Source organism: Myxine glutinosa, chromosome 14 (genome assembly GCF_964187855.1).
Source record: "Myxine glutinosa chromosome 14, kmMyxGlut1.1, whole genome shotgun sequence".
Classification (NCBI taxonomy): Eukaryota; Metazoa; Chordata; class Myxini; order Myxiniformes; family Myxinidae; genus Myxine; species Myxine glutinosa.
In genome coordinates, this window is record NC_136274.1 from 34,875,143 (window position 1) to 34,890,486 (window position 15,344).

At 51.4% G+C, this 15,344-nt stretch overlaps 1 protein-coding gene across 1 annotated transcript in view; it reads right to left on the reverse strand.

Annotated features, from left to right (window-relative positions):
* Window positions 1-15,112, reverse strand: part of LOC137418388 (uncharacterized) — a 43,219-nt gene extending 28,107 nt beyond the window's left edge. Inside the window, exon 1 of the mRNA XM_068104448.2 lies at window positions 14,884-15,112. Coding sequence (XP_067960549.2) covers window positions 14,884-14,904 — 21 coding nt within the window. The 5' untranslated portion in view covers window positions 14,905-15,112. The remainder of the gene's footprint in view (window positions 1-14,883) is intronic.
* Window positions 15,113-15,344: the final 232 nt, after the last annotated feature.

The window sequence follows — 15,344 nt, forward strand, 5'->3', positions numbered from 1 at the left end:
CCCTAGAGAGAGGCGTGGCCTCAGGATATACACGGGGCACGCAGCCCGGAGAGACCAGTGCTGCAGTTTGAGTTCTTTTAATAAAGACTCTTTTGTTATGAACCGCGTTGTCCGCTTGCTCTTTTCGTAAGCCTTAACGCGTGCAGCACCGCGCTTCATTTGGTGACCTCGACGTTGGATCAGCCGTAGCGATCCATCCGAACACGACGCCATTGCGATGGCAAACAACGCGGGGTCGGTCAAGCTTCCCAAATTTTGGGAGGCCCAGGCCGAAGTTTGGTTCGTCCAAGCTGAAGCCCAGTTTCAGCTTCGGCGCATCACCAGCGACGACACGCGCTACTGCCACGTCGTCGCCTCCCTCGGGCCCGGCATGGCCGCTCGAGTTGTGTCCATCCTCCGCCACCCACCGGACGGCCACAAGTACGAGGCGCTCAAGCGGCTACTCCTAGCCACGTTCAGCCTCACGGAGGACGTACGGGCCGACCACCTCCTGGATCTCCCCGAGCTCGGCGACACGCGCCCGTCGGTCCGAATGGACCATATGCTGTCGCTGTTGGGCGACGAAGCCCCGGGTTTTCTATTCCGGGCGCTTTTCCGTCGCCAACTACCAGCACAGGTACGCCTCGCGTTGGCCGGTACCGTGATAACGGAACCCCGAGCTCTGGCCGCCGAGGCAGACAGGTACTTCGCGGCTTTGGACACGCGGGCGGGTTTCGGGGTGGCCGTCGCGGCTCCCGAGGCTGCGGAGGTGGTGGACCACTACCCTGACGCACGCCTCGTGGCTGCGGAACCTCCGGCCTACCCCGACGCGCGCCTCGTGGCGGCCGCCACGCCCCGCCCATCACTGCGGAGAAAACCGCCACAGCGGAGAAAACCGCCGGCTCCACCAGCCGCACTCCTCCAGCTCCACCACCTGGTGCCAGGTCCACGCCAGGTTCGGCCACGAGGCTCGACAGTGTCGCCCGCCGTGCTCCTTCGACAGGTCGGGAAACGCCCGGGCCGGCGCTCGATAGTGGCAATGAGCGCCGGCCGTTCGAACAGCCTACTGTTCATAACGGACACCTTATCCGGGCGCCGTTACCTGTGCGACACGGGAGCGCAGGTGAGTGTCGTTCCTGCCGATACGTCGGACAAGCAAACCGCGGGCGGGGGCCCCGCGCTGCTTGCCGCGAACGGGACGCCCATTCGTACATACGGAAAACGCTGCCTCTCTCTGCGGTTCGGAGGGCAGGTTTTCCGATGGTCGTTCGTCACCGCCGACGTGCCCATGGCATTGCTTGGCGCGGACTTCCTGTGCGCAAATGGGCTCCTGGTCGACGTAAAGCACAGACGTCTTGTCCAGGCCGAAACGTTCAGCTCGCTCGCTTGTGCGCTGCCCAGCTCGTCGAGCAGCTCACTGAGCGGCTCACCGAGCGGCTTGCCGAACAATTCGGTTCCGGCCACGTTGATCTGTACGCTTCCGGCAGCTGACAAATTCACCCGCCTCCTCGCCAGCTTCCCGGCCCTCACGCGGCCCACCTTCTCGGCGGGGGCCGTCAAGCACGGGGTGGCACATCACATCCCCACCTTCGGGCCACCGGTATACGCCCGGGCACGCCGCCTCGAGCCGACGAAGCTAGCGGTAGCAAAAGCGGTGTTCGCTACCCTGGAGCGACTCGGCATCGTTCGGCGCTCGGAGAGTGCTTGGGCATCGCCGCTGCACATCGTGCCGAAGCCCGGCGGGGGATGGCGACCGTGCGGGGACTATCGCCGTCTCAATGACGCCACCACCCCCGACCGCTACTCCGTCCCCCACATTCAGGACTTTTCCGCCGGTTTGGCGGGCATGTCCTTCTTCTCGAAGGTGGACCTCATACACGGCTACCATCAGGTCCCCGTCAGGCCGGAGGACATCTCGAAGATGGCGGTCATCACGCCATTCGGACTTTTCGAATTCCTGCGGATGCCCTTCAGTTTGAAGAATGCGGCTCAGGCGTTCCAGCGGCTGATGGACAGCATCCTGCGCGACTTGGATTTTGTATACGTCTACCTGGACGATATCCTCGTCGCCAGCGCGTCCCGCGAAGAGCACCTACACCACCTCCGCACGCTCTTCGAACGCCTGGGCCAGCATGGCCTGATTGTGAACCCCGCAAAGTGCCGGTTCGGCGTCGCCGAAATCGATTTTTTGGGGCACCACGTCACCAGGCACGGAGCCGTCCCCCTGCCGGCCAAGGTGGAGGCGGTGAAGGGGTTTCCGCGCCCCCGCACGATCAGGGGGCTCCAGGAGTTCCTGGGCATGGTGAACTTTTACCATCGGTTCCTGCCCCGTATCGCCCAGCTCCTGCGCCCCCTGCACGAAGCTCTCCGAGGTAAGCCGGGCAAAGGTGACGTTACCTGGACCGAGCAGATGGACGCGGCGTTCACGGGCGCGAAGCTCGCCTTGGCTAACGCCACCATGCTCTCGCACCCGGCGCCCGATGCACCGATCGCCCTCACCACCGACGCCTCGGACTACGCGGTGGGCGCGGTGCACGAGCAATGGGTGCGTGGTGCCTGGCAACCGCTGGCGTTCTTTAGCCGGCAGTTTCGGCCGCCCGAACGCCGCTACAGTACCTTCGACCGCGAGTTGCTCGGGCTTCACTTGGCTGTCAGGCACTTCCGCCATCTGCTCGAGGGCCGTGCGTTCACGGCCTTCGTCAACCACAAGCCGCTGGTCTTCGCGATGGGCAAGGTCACCGAGCCGTGGTCAGCCCGGCAGCAGCGTCACCTCTCGGCCGTGTATGAGTACACGACGGACATCCGGCACGTCGCGGGGAAGGACAACCCGGTGGCGGATTGCCTTTCCCGGTCCGTCGCCCACGCAGTCCACCTCGGCATTGACCATGCCCGGATGGCAGCGGACCAGGCCGCTGACCCCGACGTCCAGGCCTTGCGGACCGCCGTCACGGGCCTCCGCGTCACCGAGGTGCCGTTTGACGGCGCGGGCACGGCCCTCTTGTGCGACGTCTCCCTCGGGCGGCCTCGCCCCATCGTGCCCACGGGCTGGCAGCGCCAGGTGTTTGACGCCATCCACGGCCTGTCCCACCCGGGCACGAGGGCCTCCCAGAGGTTGATCGCCGACAAATTCGTCTGGCCTGGTCTCCGGAAGGCCGTCCGCGGCTGGGCCAGGACGTGCCTCGCGTGCCAGCGCGCCAAGGTGCACCGGCACACCCAGGCCCCATTGGCCCCGTTTACGGTGCCGGAACGCCGGTTTGACCATGTCCACGTGGACCTGGTGGGACCCCTGTCCCCCTCGCGGGGTTTCACCCACGTCCTCACCATGGTGGACCGCACCACCCGGTGGCTGTAGGCCGTGCCCTTGGCGTCGACGACGGCGGCGGACGTCGCGCAGGCGTTCATCGCCACCCGGATCGCCCGGTTCGGTGCCCCCTCAGACATCTCGTCCGACCGCGGCCCCCAGTTCACCTCGGAGCTCTGAGGGGCGGTCGCGCGGGGGCTCGGGGTCCAGCTGCACCGAGCCACGGCCTACCACCCCCAGGCTAACGGCCTGTGCGAGCGATTCCACCGCTCATTGAAGGCCGCGCTCCGGGCCACCCTCCGCGACGGCGGCTGGGTCGACAGGCTCCCCTGGGTCCTGCTGGGCCTCCGGACGGCGCCCAAGGATGACCTGCGCGCATCCGCGGCGGAGTTGGTCTTCGGGCAACTGCTGCGGGTGCCGGGCGAGTTCCTCCCCGACTCCACGGCACCATGGTCCGCGGCACAGCAGCGCTCCGCTCTGCAGGAGACCGCCCAGAGGTTCGCCCCGGTGCCAACGGCACACCACGGGCACCCACCGACGCACGTCGCCCCGGAGCTTCGCACGGCGGAGTACGTCTTCGTCCGCCACGATGCCCACCGGACACCACTGCGGCCCACGTACGACGGGCCTTTCCGCGTGCTGGAGACCGGGGTGAAGCACTTCACCCTGGACATCGGCGGTACTCCTGACCGCGTTTCTGTGGACCGCCTCAAGCCGGCCCACCTCGACGTGGACCACCCACCGCCAGTGGCCCGGCCCCCGCGTCGGGGCCGCCCCCCGGCACTACCCAGCCCCGCCGCCACGCCGCCCCCCGGGCCTGCACCCATCCCAGGGGCAGCCGGAGGCATCCCAGATGGCATCCCTGCATCCCAGACGCCGCCAGTCGCCGCTTCAGCCGGGTCATCCGTTTGCCCCGCAAACTGACCCTTCAGGTGCGCGGGGATTCTGGGGGGGGGGGGGGGGGCGTGTGGCGGACACGAAAGCACTGGCGTGGTGACATCACCCCGCACACCAAGTGGGGGTGGACCTCAGGATATACACGGGGCGCGCAGCCCGGAGAGACCAGTGCTGCAGTTTGAGTTCTTTTAATAAAGACTCTTTTAGTGCAGCGGCATAGCAAAAATTTAAGAATAATTGTGCATTTTGTGATGGAAGCACCAAATTTGGCACAATGATAGAATGTTATATTTAGAACATTTTCAGATATGGAACCACTTTGAAAATCACCCCAATGTGGCCGCCATATTGGATTTCAAAATGGCGGCTTTAAAAATCTGTAACCCTTAGGGGGGGTGGCGGAAACAAATCCTACAGGCACAATTATTGCCCCATTCACCCTATATCTTTTCTAACATCAGTAGACACATTACAGCGGCGATTCTGAGCTCAAGGGAACATCTAGGGGTCTGGGGAGTGAAAAATTTGAAAATTTCGGCCAAAAATACCCCTAAAAGAGGTCATTTGGTGTCAGATTTCAGGGGGGGTCGTGTATTGTCCTGTAGATAAAACATGCTGGTCCGTTGATTAACCCCTAATTAAACGACTTTTTTGTTTGTTTGCTCCATCCAGGTTTCAATCATGTCGAAGCAGTTCAAGTTAGTTCATGTTACCAAGCATGTAACTTCAACGCCAAAGACGCCACTGGACTGGGAACTCTGTGTTCTGTGTCAAGTTGATATAGGAGAGTCCCTACAGTGTCCTTCTGTCACGAAAAGAACTGATGCAGGTGCTGGATACAAGACACTTGAAGACAATCTATCAGCATTCAATAAACTAGGCAAGCTGCCACAAGACGTGGACTTGCAACGACTGGATGAAGGCCAATAGACGGGTCAATATACTGCCTGACCCCAAAAAAATTGCAAATTTTTGTTTTATGCTTATTTCTAGTAGTTTATGAAGTGGAAGACAACATATTAAAAGTTGGACAATTTTGACGCATGGGAAAGTCCCTCAGTGACGTCAGAAAACAAGATGGCTGCCGGCAGATAAAACGTAAAAAAATTGACTGATAATCATCAGACCACTAACAATTTAAAGTAAATTTTGCACCAATATTTGTATTATGATCGTTGCTGGTAGTTTATCCAGTGCTAATCCTGAGACCATTCGCAATTTAAAGTAAATATTTGCACAAATATATGTTCTTTGATTGTTTCTGCCAGTCTATGACATGGAAAGCCACATATAAAAAATTGGACAATTTTGACACATGTGGAAGTACCATATGCCTTCTAGTCTTAGATTCCAGTTTCATCGTCCTCCTCCTCCTCCTCTATGTCTGGTTCAACACTCATATTGTCACAGTTGCTGTCCTGGCAATGTCCACATGCACTGGTGCACTCTAATCCATGCTTCCTACATGAACACCTTAGTGTTTTGCACCCCCCTGAACAGTTGCAGTGAATCATCTGAAGTAGTATGTCTGGAGCAGGGCTTTTGTCTGTCATCACTGGAACAAGTTTTCCTCCTTCTACCTTCCATCCCCACTCCGTTGGCTCCATTCCACAACAAAGGCCCATCCATTCCATTACCTGGTAATAGGTCCGCAGAGAATGAAACTTGCAGGCAGCGGATGTGGGTGGCAGTCTTTCAGGAGTGACAAATGCCTTAGCCCTTGCAACCTTTTTGCAGAGAATGTTGTATCTGATCGATGCCAATGAGTCGTTCTGATTTGCTTTAAACAATGCCACCATTGCTCTGCAGCCTGCAGTTTCAATAACATCCTGACTCTGCTGTGGTTTACAGAACACCTTTGAGCTGTCTATCAGTTCCTTTTCTTTCTTGATGATTATTTGAAACCCTGACTTCTTTCCAATCCCAAAGACACGAGACGTTGCGTCACAGCCAGTTAATGCATGAAGGAACAATATATCTCTGCAGGCTGCATTTCCAAGTATCTGCTGAAGGACTTTGATATTGTAGACATTTGATTTTGCCTTGTCAGAACGGAAATAGAGTTCAATGCAGTTTGTCTCCACCATATAGAAGAGCAGGAGGAGAAGGAGATCTGTATCTTCTCCAATGAGGGTTGTAGATCTGGAAGCCGCATTTGCGACGGCCGCTTTTGCAATCTCAACATCAGCATCTCCCTCTGCTTGGATCACCTCACAGCCTTCCTTGTGCAACACCTCTATAATCAACAGTATCATTGCCTGCTTGTTTGACTCATTCGACAGAAAGTCCTCCTTTTTCCCAACAAATTTTGTTGACTCCGTAATGTTAGCCTTGGTGGCATTCTTGTTTCTATTCCGACGTTGATGAGAACAGTCCTTTGTGCTTGGCCCAGCCTCATAACCATCAAACACAACAGTAGCTTTGCCATAGTGTCGTACTGTAAATGAGGCATATTCATCTGCAATGGAACTGTAGGTGAATCCCTCTGTCCACTTTAAGCGGTGAATAAGTGATCCCCCGTCAAGAACATAGTGATCTGTTCCTGGAACTGTCTGGTTGACAGCATTGTCAGATTTGGTTGTAGCATAATTCCTTATTGCCTCCGCCAACTGTGGTTTATCTGGCTGGCGCAGGATGTTTTTTGCCTCAAAAAGAGACATTGGGTATGGGCAGAGTTCATATTTCATCACTTCACCTATCTGGAGATCTCCCGTCTGTGACACCACTAAGAACCTCTGGAATAGTAACGCTGGATCTATTGTGCGGTCCTCAGCAACTTTGACTGCCCTGCTGAATGCAAGTGTCTTGGCTTTAGAACTCCTTTTGTGTGAATAGGAGTAAGCTGGGTGATCATCCATCTTCTTGACAATGTCACTACCTACTTTGAATAGGTCATGAACATTGACATCCTCATTTGCAGTAACCCCTGTGATGATATTGCGCAATGACTTGTCATCAGAAAATGGTGTGAAGCTGTCCAGTTTTTCGGCAACTTTGCCACGATCAGCTTCATCTCGACTCACCCTGGATGTTGTCAACTCCTTATGTTGTTCACTTGTTGAGTAGCTACTCGAGGTCAGTTCTTGCATAGCAAGGTTGTAGGAGGACGATATGGTTGAAGACAGAGTCCAAACTGCTCTCTGGTGCTCTGACATCCCACTTCCTCGAGTCAGCCCCCCTTGGCTTTTCAGTGAGCGCATTAATGTCTGTTCTATCACAAGATCAGAGCCTAGGCCAGCCCAGTATTGGTCACTGCGCCGGATTACATGATAACCAGATTGGAACTTCTGATGAACCTCAGGGTTGTCATCCTCTAACGCAAGCATCTTCTCGAGATAGAGTCGAGCTGACTTCAGGTAATTGGGATGGCCAGCAGCTGCAAATATCGGCAAGCAAGCTGATATGGCTTGGAGATGCATCTCCCAGGACCCCGTCCGATCAGCTGCCACAAGTGCCCTTGCAATTCCCAACATACGCTGGTAGTTGATCTAAAGTGCACTGGTTTTCGAGTCCTTTGCAAGTTTATTCCTTTCCTGATTCAATCTATTGTCAATGAAATGAATGCACTCTGATTGCAACACAGACTCTATAGTGTCACTTTCGACAGTCTCCAGGGAAATGTACAGTCGCTCCAGTTCTGCCACTTGTTCTTGAAACCCAGGGTCAACTTCCACAATCTTGCCAACAACCTGACGTGTAAGACACTGATCCACAAGCAAATGGCCACGAAAAGCACGTTGCACCGCCTTCCCACTCAGCATGTGCACAACAGCATTTTGACCATACACTGTTTCCAGGATCTCTTTCAGTCCACTTCCATCCATCAAACTTCCAATGGCACCCAACAAATTCATTAATGTGTGGAAGCTCCCAAGCAGTAGCACTGCATTATGGATTGGGTTATCAGCAGGAAGAGCATTCACTATCTCAGAGGCCTTCCAAAACAGCGGTTGGTCAAATGTGATGATTGCTGGCATGTTGTGTTTTGATGCAAGTTTGCTCAGGTAATCAAGAGTTGACAAGATGCAGGTTTTGTCACCTGGGTTCATATCAATCATTGGGAGAAACTGTATTGAGGCTTTCCCTGGGTGATCACACTCCTCATGCAGAAAGTGCATCATGCCTTGCCAATTTGGTGCACTCTTTTCGAAGCAAAATGACATCTCCCATAATATGTCAATTGGGCGATCACAAATTGATAACAAAGGGAGGGGCTGAAATTTGAGGTTGCGGTTGACGTGCTCTGCATAGCGGTAATCTATTATATTGATCTTCGTCAGTTCGACGAGCTTCCTGTCAGACATTTTCTTTCTAGATATGATGTGGCTAGATTGACGCCCTGGTGTAATAGCTGCTATCATGCCCATCCCATGAAAGGTACCCTTTCCATCCAACGTTATGATGTTGTGGTCCACATTGTCTCCAGCAAATAACAAGGATGTATCAAGAATGTCGGTGTCACCTCCAAACACATCCGGAGCAAGAGAAGAGGCTGCATTTACTTCAAACCGTTGCACTTCGGAGTAAGATGAGGAAAAGCCAAAGGTTGATAGACTATCTATCAAGAAACGAGACCTATACAAGTGATGCATTTGCACTGCAAGACCAAGCTGCAATGGTGCAATTACAGCCCTTGGACGCACTGCTTGGATGACTGCTTGTCCAATACCAGCAACCTCCCTAGATGTATCTTTCCCGACCAAAAGATGCTGCAGCAAGAATCGCAGGCTAGTTGGGACATACCCCAATGCAGCAGTAAGGCTTAGGTCTGCAGTAGTTGGGTATGTATCCCCATGTGGTGCAACTGTTGTTTTTATGTCACTTTTTATTAGTTTTGCAGCAGTCTGAAGAATTGCACGTTTTTGTTGCACAATAAATTGCACAATAAATACCATCATACACTACAGTTGTAGGAGTACAAAATACATGTAGAATATATGGGGCAATTGTATGCATAGGCCTACCTGTCTTTTTGCTACTGCCTTGGCCTTGGTTGTATTGTACTGTATCTCCTTGGTTGTATTGTATTGTATCTCCAATGTTTACCATACAACGTTGTCCAATTGAGTCCTAATTAGGTGTAATTAACTCATTCATGTGGAGTTGTTACTCAGTCAAGCTGCACAACTACCAGTGAGGAATTAGGTCATTAGCCTACATGCTGGGAGGTCATATTGTTAAAGACATGTGTCAGGTAGCAGATGTAAACATTGTTAAAGACACGAAACAAGTGTTATAAAATGTTGCCTTTGCAGCTGGTCTCAGTGGAACAAATTAATTTATATAAACAAAAAGAAACAAAAATAAAAAACCAAAGACGTTTTCGACGTAGTGAATCGTGCATGGTTTTGTGACATTTTTATCATGTCAAAATTTTTTACTTTCCCATGGTCCATTTCTGTCCAACTTTTGATATGTTCCTAAGTAAGTCTTAAAATATAAGGAAATGCAATAAAACTAAAATTTGCAATTTTTTGGGGGTACGGCTGTTCTGGTTGTATATTGACCCGTCTACAAGGGATAGCTGCCACTCTAGCTGCCCACCAAGCCAAGTGGCACAAGTCATGCAGGGTGAAATATAACACTACAAAGCTACAGCGGGTACAGAAGAGAAGTCATTCAGAGGGAAGCCCTATCCCCAGTACAATCACAGATAAGTACAAGCTTACTAGGTCTCAGGCAGCTTGTGTTGATAGCATATGCGACAATTTGTGCTTCTTCTGCCAGCAAGAGCTTGGTTTGGAGTTTCATCAAGCAGCGACATTGGAACTAGATAAACACGTTCGCAAGGCTGCAGAGTTTCTTCAGGATACCACTTTGTTAGCCCAACTGAGTGCTGGGGACATGGTCGCAAGAGAGGCCAAGTACCATAAGAAATGTTTGACATCCCTATACAACATCCCTATACAAATGAGGGCAGCAAAAAAGCTTGCTGAGCAAAGCCAGAGCACGGTAGATGTCATTTCAGCAATAGTCCTTGCTGAACTGGTAACGTACATAGAGGAAACTGCTAAAGAAGAAGACACTGCTCCTGTATTCAAGATGGCAGACCTCACCAAGCTCTACACAATGAGAATGGAACAGTTCGGAGTTGTGCTGGAAACACGAGTCCATACAACCAGACTCAAGGAGCGTATCCTGGCACACTTCCCTGATCTGCAGGAGCACAGGCAGGGAAGAGATGTCCTGCTGGTGTTTCAGGAAGACATTGGCAGTGCATTAGCCAAGGCATGTCAACATGATATTGACAGTGATGTTGTGCACCTGGCACGAGCTGCAGGGATTATAAGGAAGGATATGTTCCAGTCATCTCAGCCTTTCAATGGGTCCTTCTCAAACAAATGTCAAGAAGAGTCTGTGCCACAACTGCTGCTGACAATGGTCTCCATGATTTTAGAGGGTGCAGGCATCAAAGATCAGGCATGTCAGTCATCGGCATCGGCGTCTGTGACAATAGCTCAACTTCTCAAATACAACAGTGTGAAGCATGAGAGGAGAGGTGCAGGCACAGACGTACGACACAGCATTAGTCAAGAGACTCCTTTGCCAATATATCTTGGCTTGATGCTTCATGCCCATACGAGAAAGAGGGAACTGGTTGACACATTATCTGGACTAGGGATCAGCATTGCCTATGATAGAGTGCTACGGATCTCTGCAGAGTTGGGGAACGGGGTCTGTCAGCGCTTTCGGGCGGAGAAGGTGGTCTGTCCCCCAAAGCTCCGCGGTGGAGTGTTCACCACATCAGCTGTGGATAATATAGACCACAATCCCAGTTCCACGACAGCACACGACTCCTTCCACGGAACTGGTATTTCATTGATACAACATCCAGACTATGACAATCAAGGCACAGACCGAGGTATTGTCATCATCGGGGGTGTCTCAAATGTCAAGACTGTGGAGGACCTTCCACGGTATTACACAGATGTACAACCAGTTAGTTCACTTGCCAAAAGCCACCCTGTACCAGCTGGAACCCAGGCGTCGCTGCAGAGGAATCCTGCACAAGCTGAACTGGATAAAGAGAAGAGGTGGCTCCAGACTGTGAAGGATGCATGTGACAGTGGTGACACACAGAATCCAGGAAACATTTCTTGGGCTGCACATCACGCAGAGAACCAATCGGCCAAGGATACTAGTATCACAGTCACACCCACTGCCTTGCTTCCCCTCTTCCATGACCAAGCCCACTCAGTGGCAATGATCCGCCATGCCATGGATGTCGTGAAAGCAGCGATCAATGAGCTAAACCCTGGACAGATACCCGTCGTCACACTGGACCAACCACTTTATGCGATCGCCAAGCAGGTGCAATGGAACTGGCCAGACACACATGGTGAAGATCTCTTTGTGGTCATGCTGGGTGGTCTACACACAGAGATGGCAGCTTTGAAGACAGCAGGAGACTGGCTGCAAGACAGCGGTTGGACACAGGCATTGGTTCAGGCAGAGATAGCAACAGCTGGCACAGCAGACTCCTTCTTGCGTGCAGCTCACGTCAGCCGTACAAGACGCACCCACCAAGTAACTGTTGCTGCCCTACACATACTGCAGCATCGTGCATATGACATATACAACGAAAGAGCAACTGCAAGAGATGAGGAACCATTGGAGTTCGAGGCATGGTGTGACCAGAGAGCAGCGGCATGTCCACAGTTTCAGTACTGGGCCACTGTTCTTAACCTGGAGCTCTGTATACTCCTCTACATACGTTCACTGAGAGAGTCCAACTTCACGCTGTACATGGACACCCTACCAGAGCTAGCTGCATGGTTCGCTGCATTGGGCCATATCCACTATGCTCGCTGGTTACCAGTCCACATCAGGGACATGGTTGGCATTGCAGAGAAACACCCAGATGTTGCTGCCAAGTTCCATGCGGGGCACTTCACATCCAAGAAGACTAGGCATGCTTTCTCCGCCATCTCCCTAGACCAGGCTCATGAACAAAACAATGCCACGGTCAAAGGCGATGGCGGGGCAGTGGGCCTAACTGAAAATCCAAGTGCCCTTCAACGGTGGATGGTGGCTGGCCCCGAAGTTGCTCGGGTCATCACAGAATTTGAGACCTCACAGCAACTGCGCCAAAGGGGAGAGCACACCCACCACCATGAGCAAACCGACAGTGTGCAGAAGAAGTTCGTCCAAGATGTCCGTGCACTGACAACAGTCATCGAAGAGATGGGCAGCCCCTTTGAAGAAGAAAGCACAGATTTGCTGGTCCTGGGCACACTGGAGATCTTGGGCCCAGCTGTTGTAGATACTGTGCGTACAGCTTTACAGATTGGGAGAGATCAGTTCCATTCATTTGAGAAGGAACGTCTGGCAGACAGATCCAAGCCACTCAATGATGTCATCAAACGCAACAAACTCCCGTCGTTTTCATCCATCAAGGTCAAAGCTGCCCAGAAGAGCAAACAACAAGTAGCCTCTGCAAAGAGTGATTCAGAGCTCTTCTCCAGACTATACATCGCATGCCAAACCAGAGATGGGGGTCTCGAGCAGTTCTTCAAACATGAGAACAGCGCACATCCGCCAGCACTCTCGCAAAATGGACAGCTCCGCTTTGGTTCCAAAGCTGACTTGTTGCAGCCCTTAGAACAGCTTGTCGAAACAAAGTCGGACCCACCACAAGTATCTTCTGTGATCCTCGATGGAGCTGTAATAGTTCAAATTCTGAGCCCAGGCCAGACCAAAACATTTCTTGACTATGCCACAAAAGTATTCGTTCCATACATTATGTCACAGCTTCAACATCGATCTCGTCTCGATCTAGTGTGGGACCGCTATGCAAAGTCAGGCAGCCTGAAGGCAACTGCAAGGACCAACAGATGTACACGAACAGGCTACTGTTATATGTGCAATGTCATATTGTATGATTTCATGTGTTTGATGCCAAGTAAATAACAATAATAATAATAATAATAATAATAATAATAATTGCCCTGTATTTATGTACTTGAAATAATGTACTGAAATAAATTAATAAATGTTATGCAGATTCATGTCAGGTTTTATTCGTGACCACCTACACCAAAGGAATTCACATTTAATTTACATCACGGTATTGTTCATGCTTACACCAACAGGTCATTGCTGTACCACCATGTGCAGACACAGCCGCTTTGGCCCCGTGCAATCACGAGGAAGCAGACACGCGCATGATGCTCCACGCAGCAGCTGCTATGAAATCTGGACACCGCATAGTACTCATCCGCACCGTGGACACAGATGTGGTGGTTCTCGCTGTGTGGATGGCCCAGGAGCTTAATGAGGTAGTGGACGAACTCTGGTTAGCGTTTGGAACCGGAAAGAACTTCTGCTACATAGCAGCACACGAGCTGTCTGCTACCCTGGGACCAGACAAAGCCAAGGCACTGCCAATCTTCCATGCAATCACAGGGTGTGATACCGTCTCGAGCTTTGCAGGTCGTGGCAAGAAAACAGCATGAGCAGTATGGGAAACTTTTCCAGAAGTGACCAATGCATTCCTGGACCTGGCATCTGCACCAAGTGAGATCTCTGAGGATACACTGGCAACCCTGGAGAGATACGTAGTGCTTCTGTACGACCGCACATGCACATGTTCTGAGGTGAATCTGGCAAGAAAGAAACTCTTTGCAAAGAAATCTCGATCCATTGAAGCAATACCTCCAACACAGGCCGCCCTAGTACAACACGTGAAGAGAGCAACTTACCAGGGTGGACATTGTTGGGGACAGTCTCTTGTCCCACACTGCTATCTCCCATCACCATGCGACTGGGGGTGGGTGGACAATGACGGACAGTTCGATCCTCTGTGGACAACACTACCAGAAGCTGCCAAATCCTGCTATGAACTCATCTGTTGTGGGTGCGAAAACGGTTGCAGTGGGAGATGCAAGTGCAAGAAAGCGGCTCTGAAATGCACAGCACTGTGTGCCTGCGATGGTGACTGCTCACATTGAGTTGGAACTGTGACACTTGGCATGACTTGATGCAATACGCTCGCTAGTTCTCTTGCTGAACATGTGTATACAATGTACGTAATATGGGATTATCAGTTGCTTATGTGCATTAAAACATATTTCAATACAACCATTCAATTCATTGACCTCAGAAATGTACATCTAGACACCAGAATCAAGTATCTAGCTGGCATAGAACCAGAGATATCGGTCAGCAGATTTTCGGAAGCCGCCATCTTGGAATCCAATATGGCGTCAGTAAATCAATTTCCGCCATCTTGAAATCCAATATGGCGTCAGTAAATCAACTTCTAAGTAGAACCATTCAATTCCTTGACCTCAAGTTTGTACATCCAGACACTAAAATCAAGGCTGTAGCTGGTATAGAACCAGAAATATTTGTAATTAAAGATTTTTAAGCCGCCATTTTGAAATCCAATATGGCGGCCACATTGGGGTGAATTCCAAAGTGGTTCCATATCTGAAAATGTTCTCCATATAATATTCTATCATTCTGCCAAATTTGGTGCTTCCATCACAAAATGCACAATTGGTTTGCTATGCCGCTGCACTATTTTGTTATGAACCGCGTTGTCCGCTTGCTCTTTTCGTCAGCCTTAGCCCGTGCAGCACCGCGCTTCAATATATACATATATATACATATATTTATGTATACCCCTCACGGGTAATATTCGACGTTCACAAACACAGTGATGAAATGATGAAACAGCGAAAAGCAGGAAAAGGAATTATTACCTGAGAACTGCTTTGCGTCATGACGACGTCTCACGACAACGTCAATTTTCCGTTCATTAGCCACTTCATTCATGTCCGGTAGATTGGATACTTGTCGCGAAAAAATCAATTCACCATATTTATACCGCATGCAAATATATTTAAACATCTTCAGTTGGTGACTTGAAACTTCAAATACTACTCTAAAAAGTGCGTTGCTGGTAGGAAGCTTATACACCGCCTGAATGATGACGTGCACGCGGTGGGAGGTGCGGTAAATCAGGCGCCGTCGGAAGAGACATAAATAAATAAACAAATGAAAAAATGTATGTTTCTCTTCAGTCCACACTGGACGTTGACGCAGAGGCCATCCGACCAATCATGTCTGCGCTGCGCTAACACCAGATTAAATACATCCGTCAGGCTATACTGCATGTCGTACTTTAACTGAGGGCTTATAATTATATGTAGAGTTGTAACAT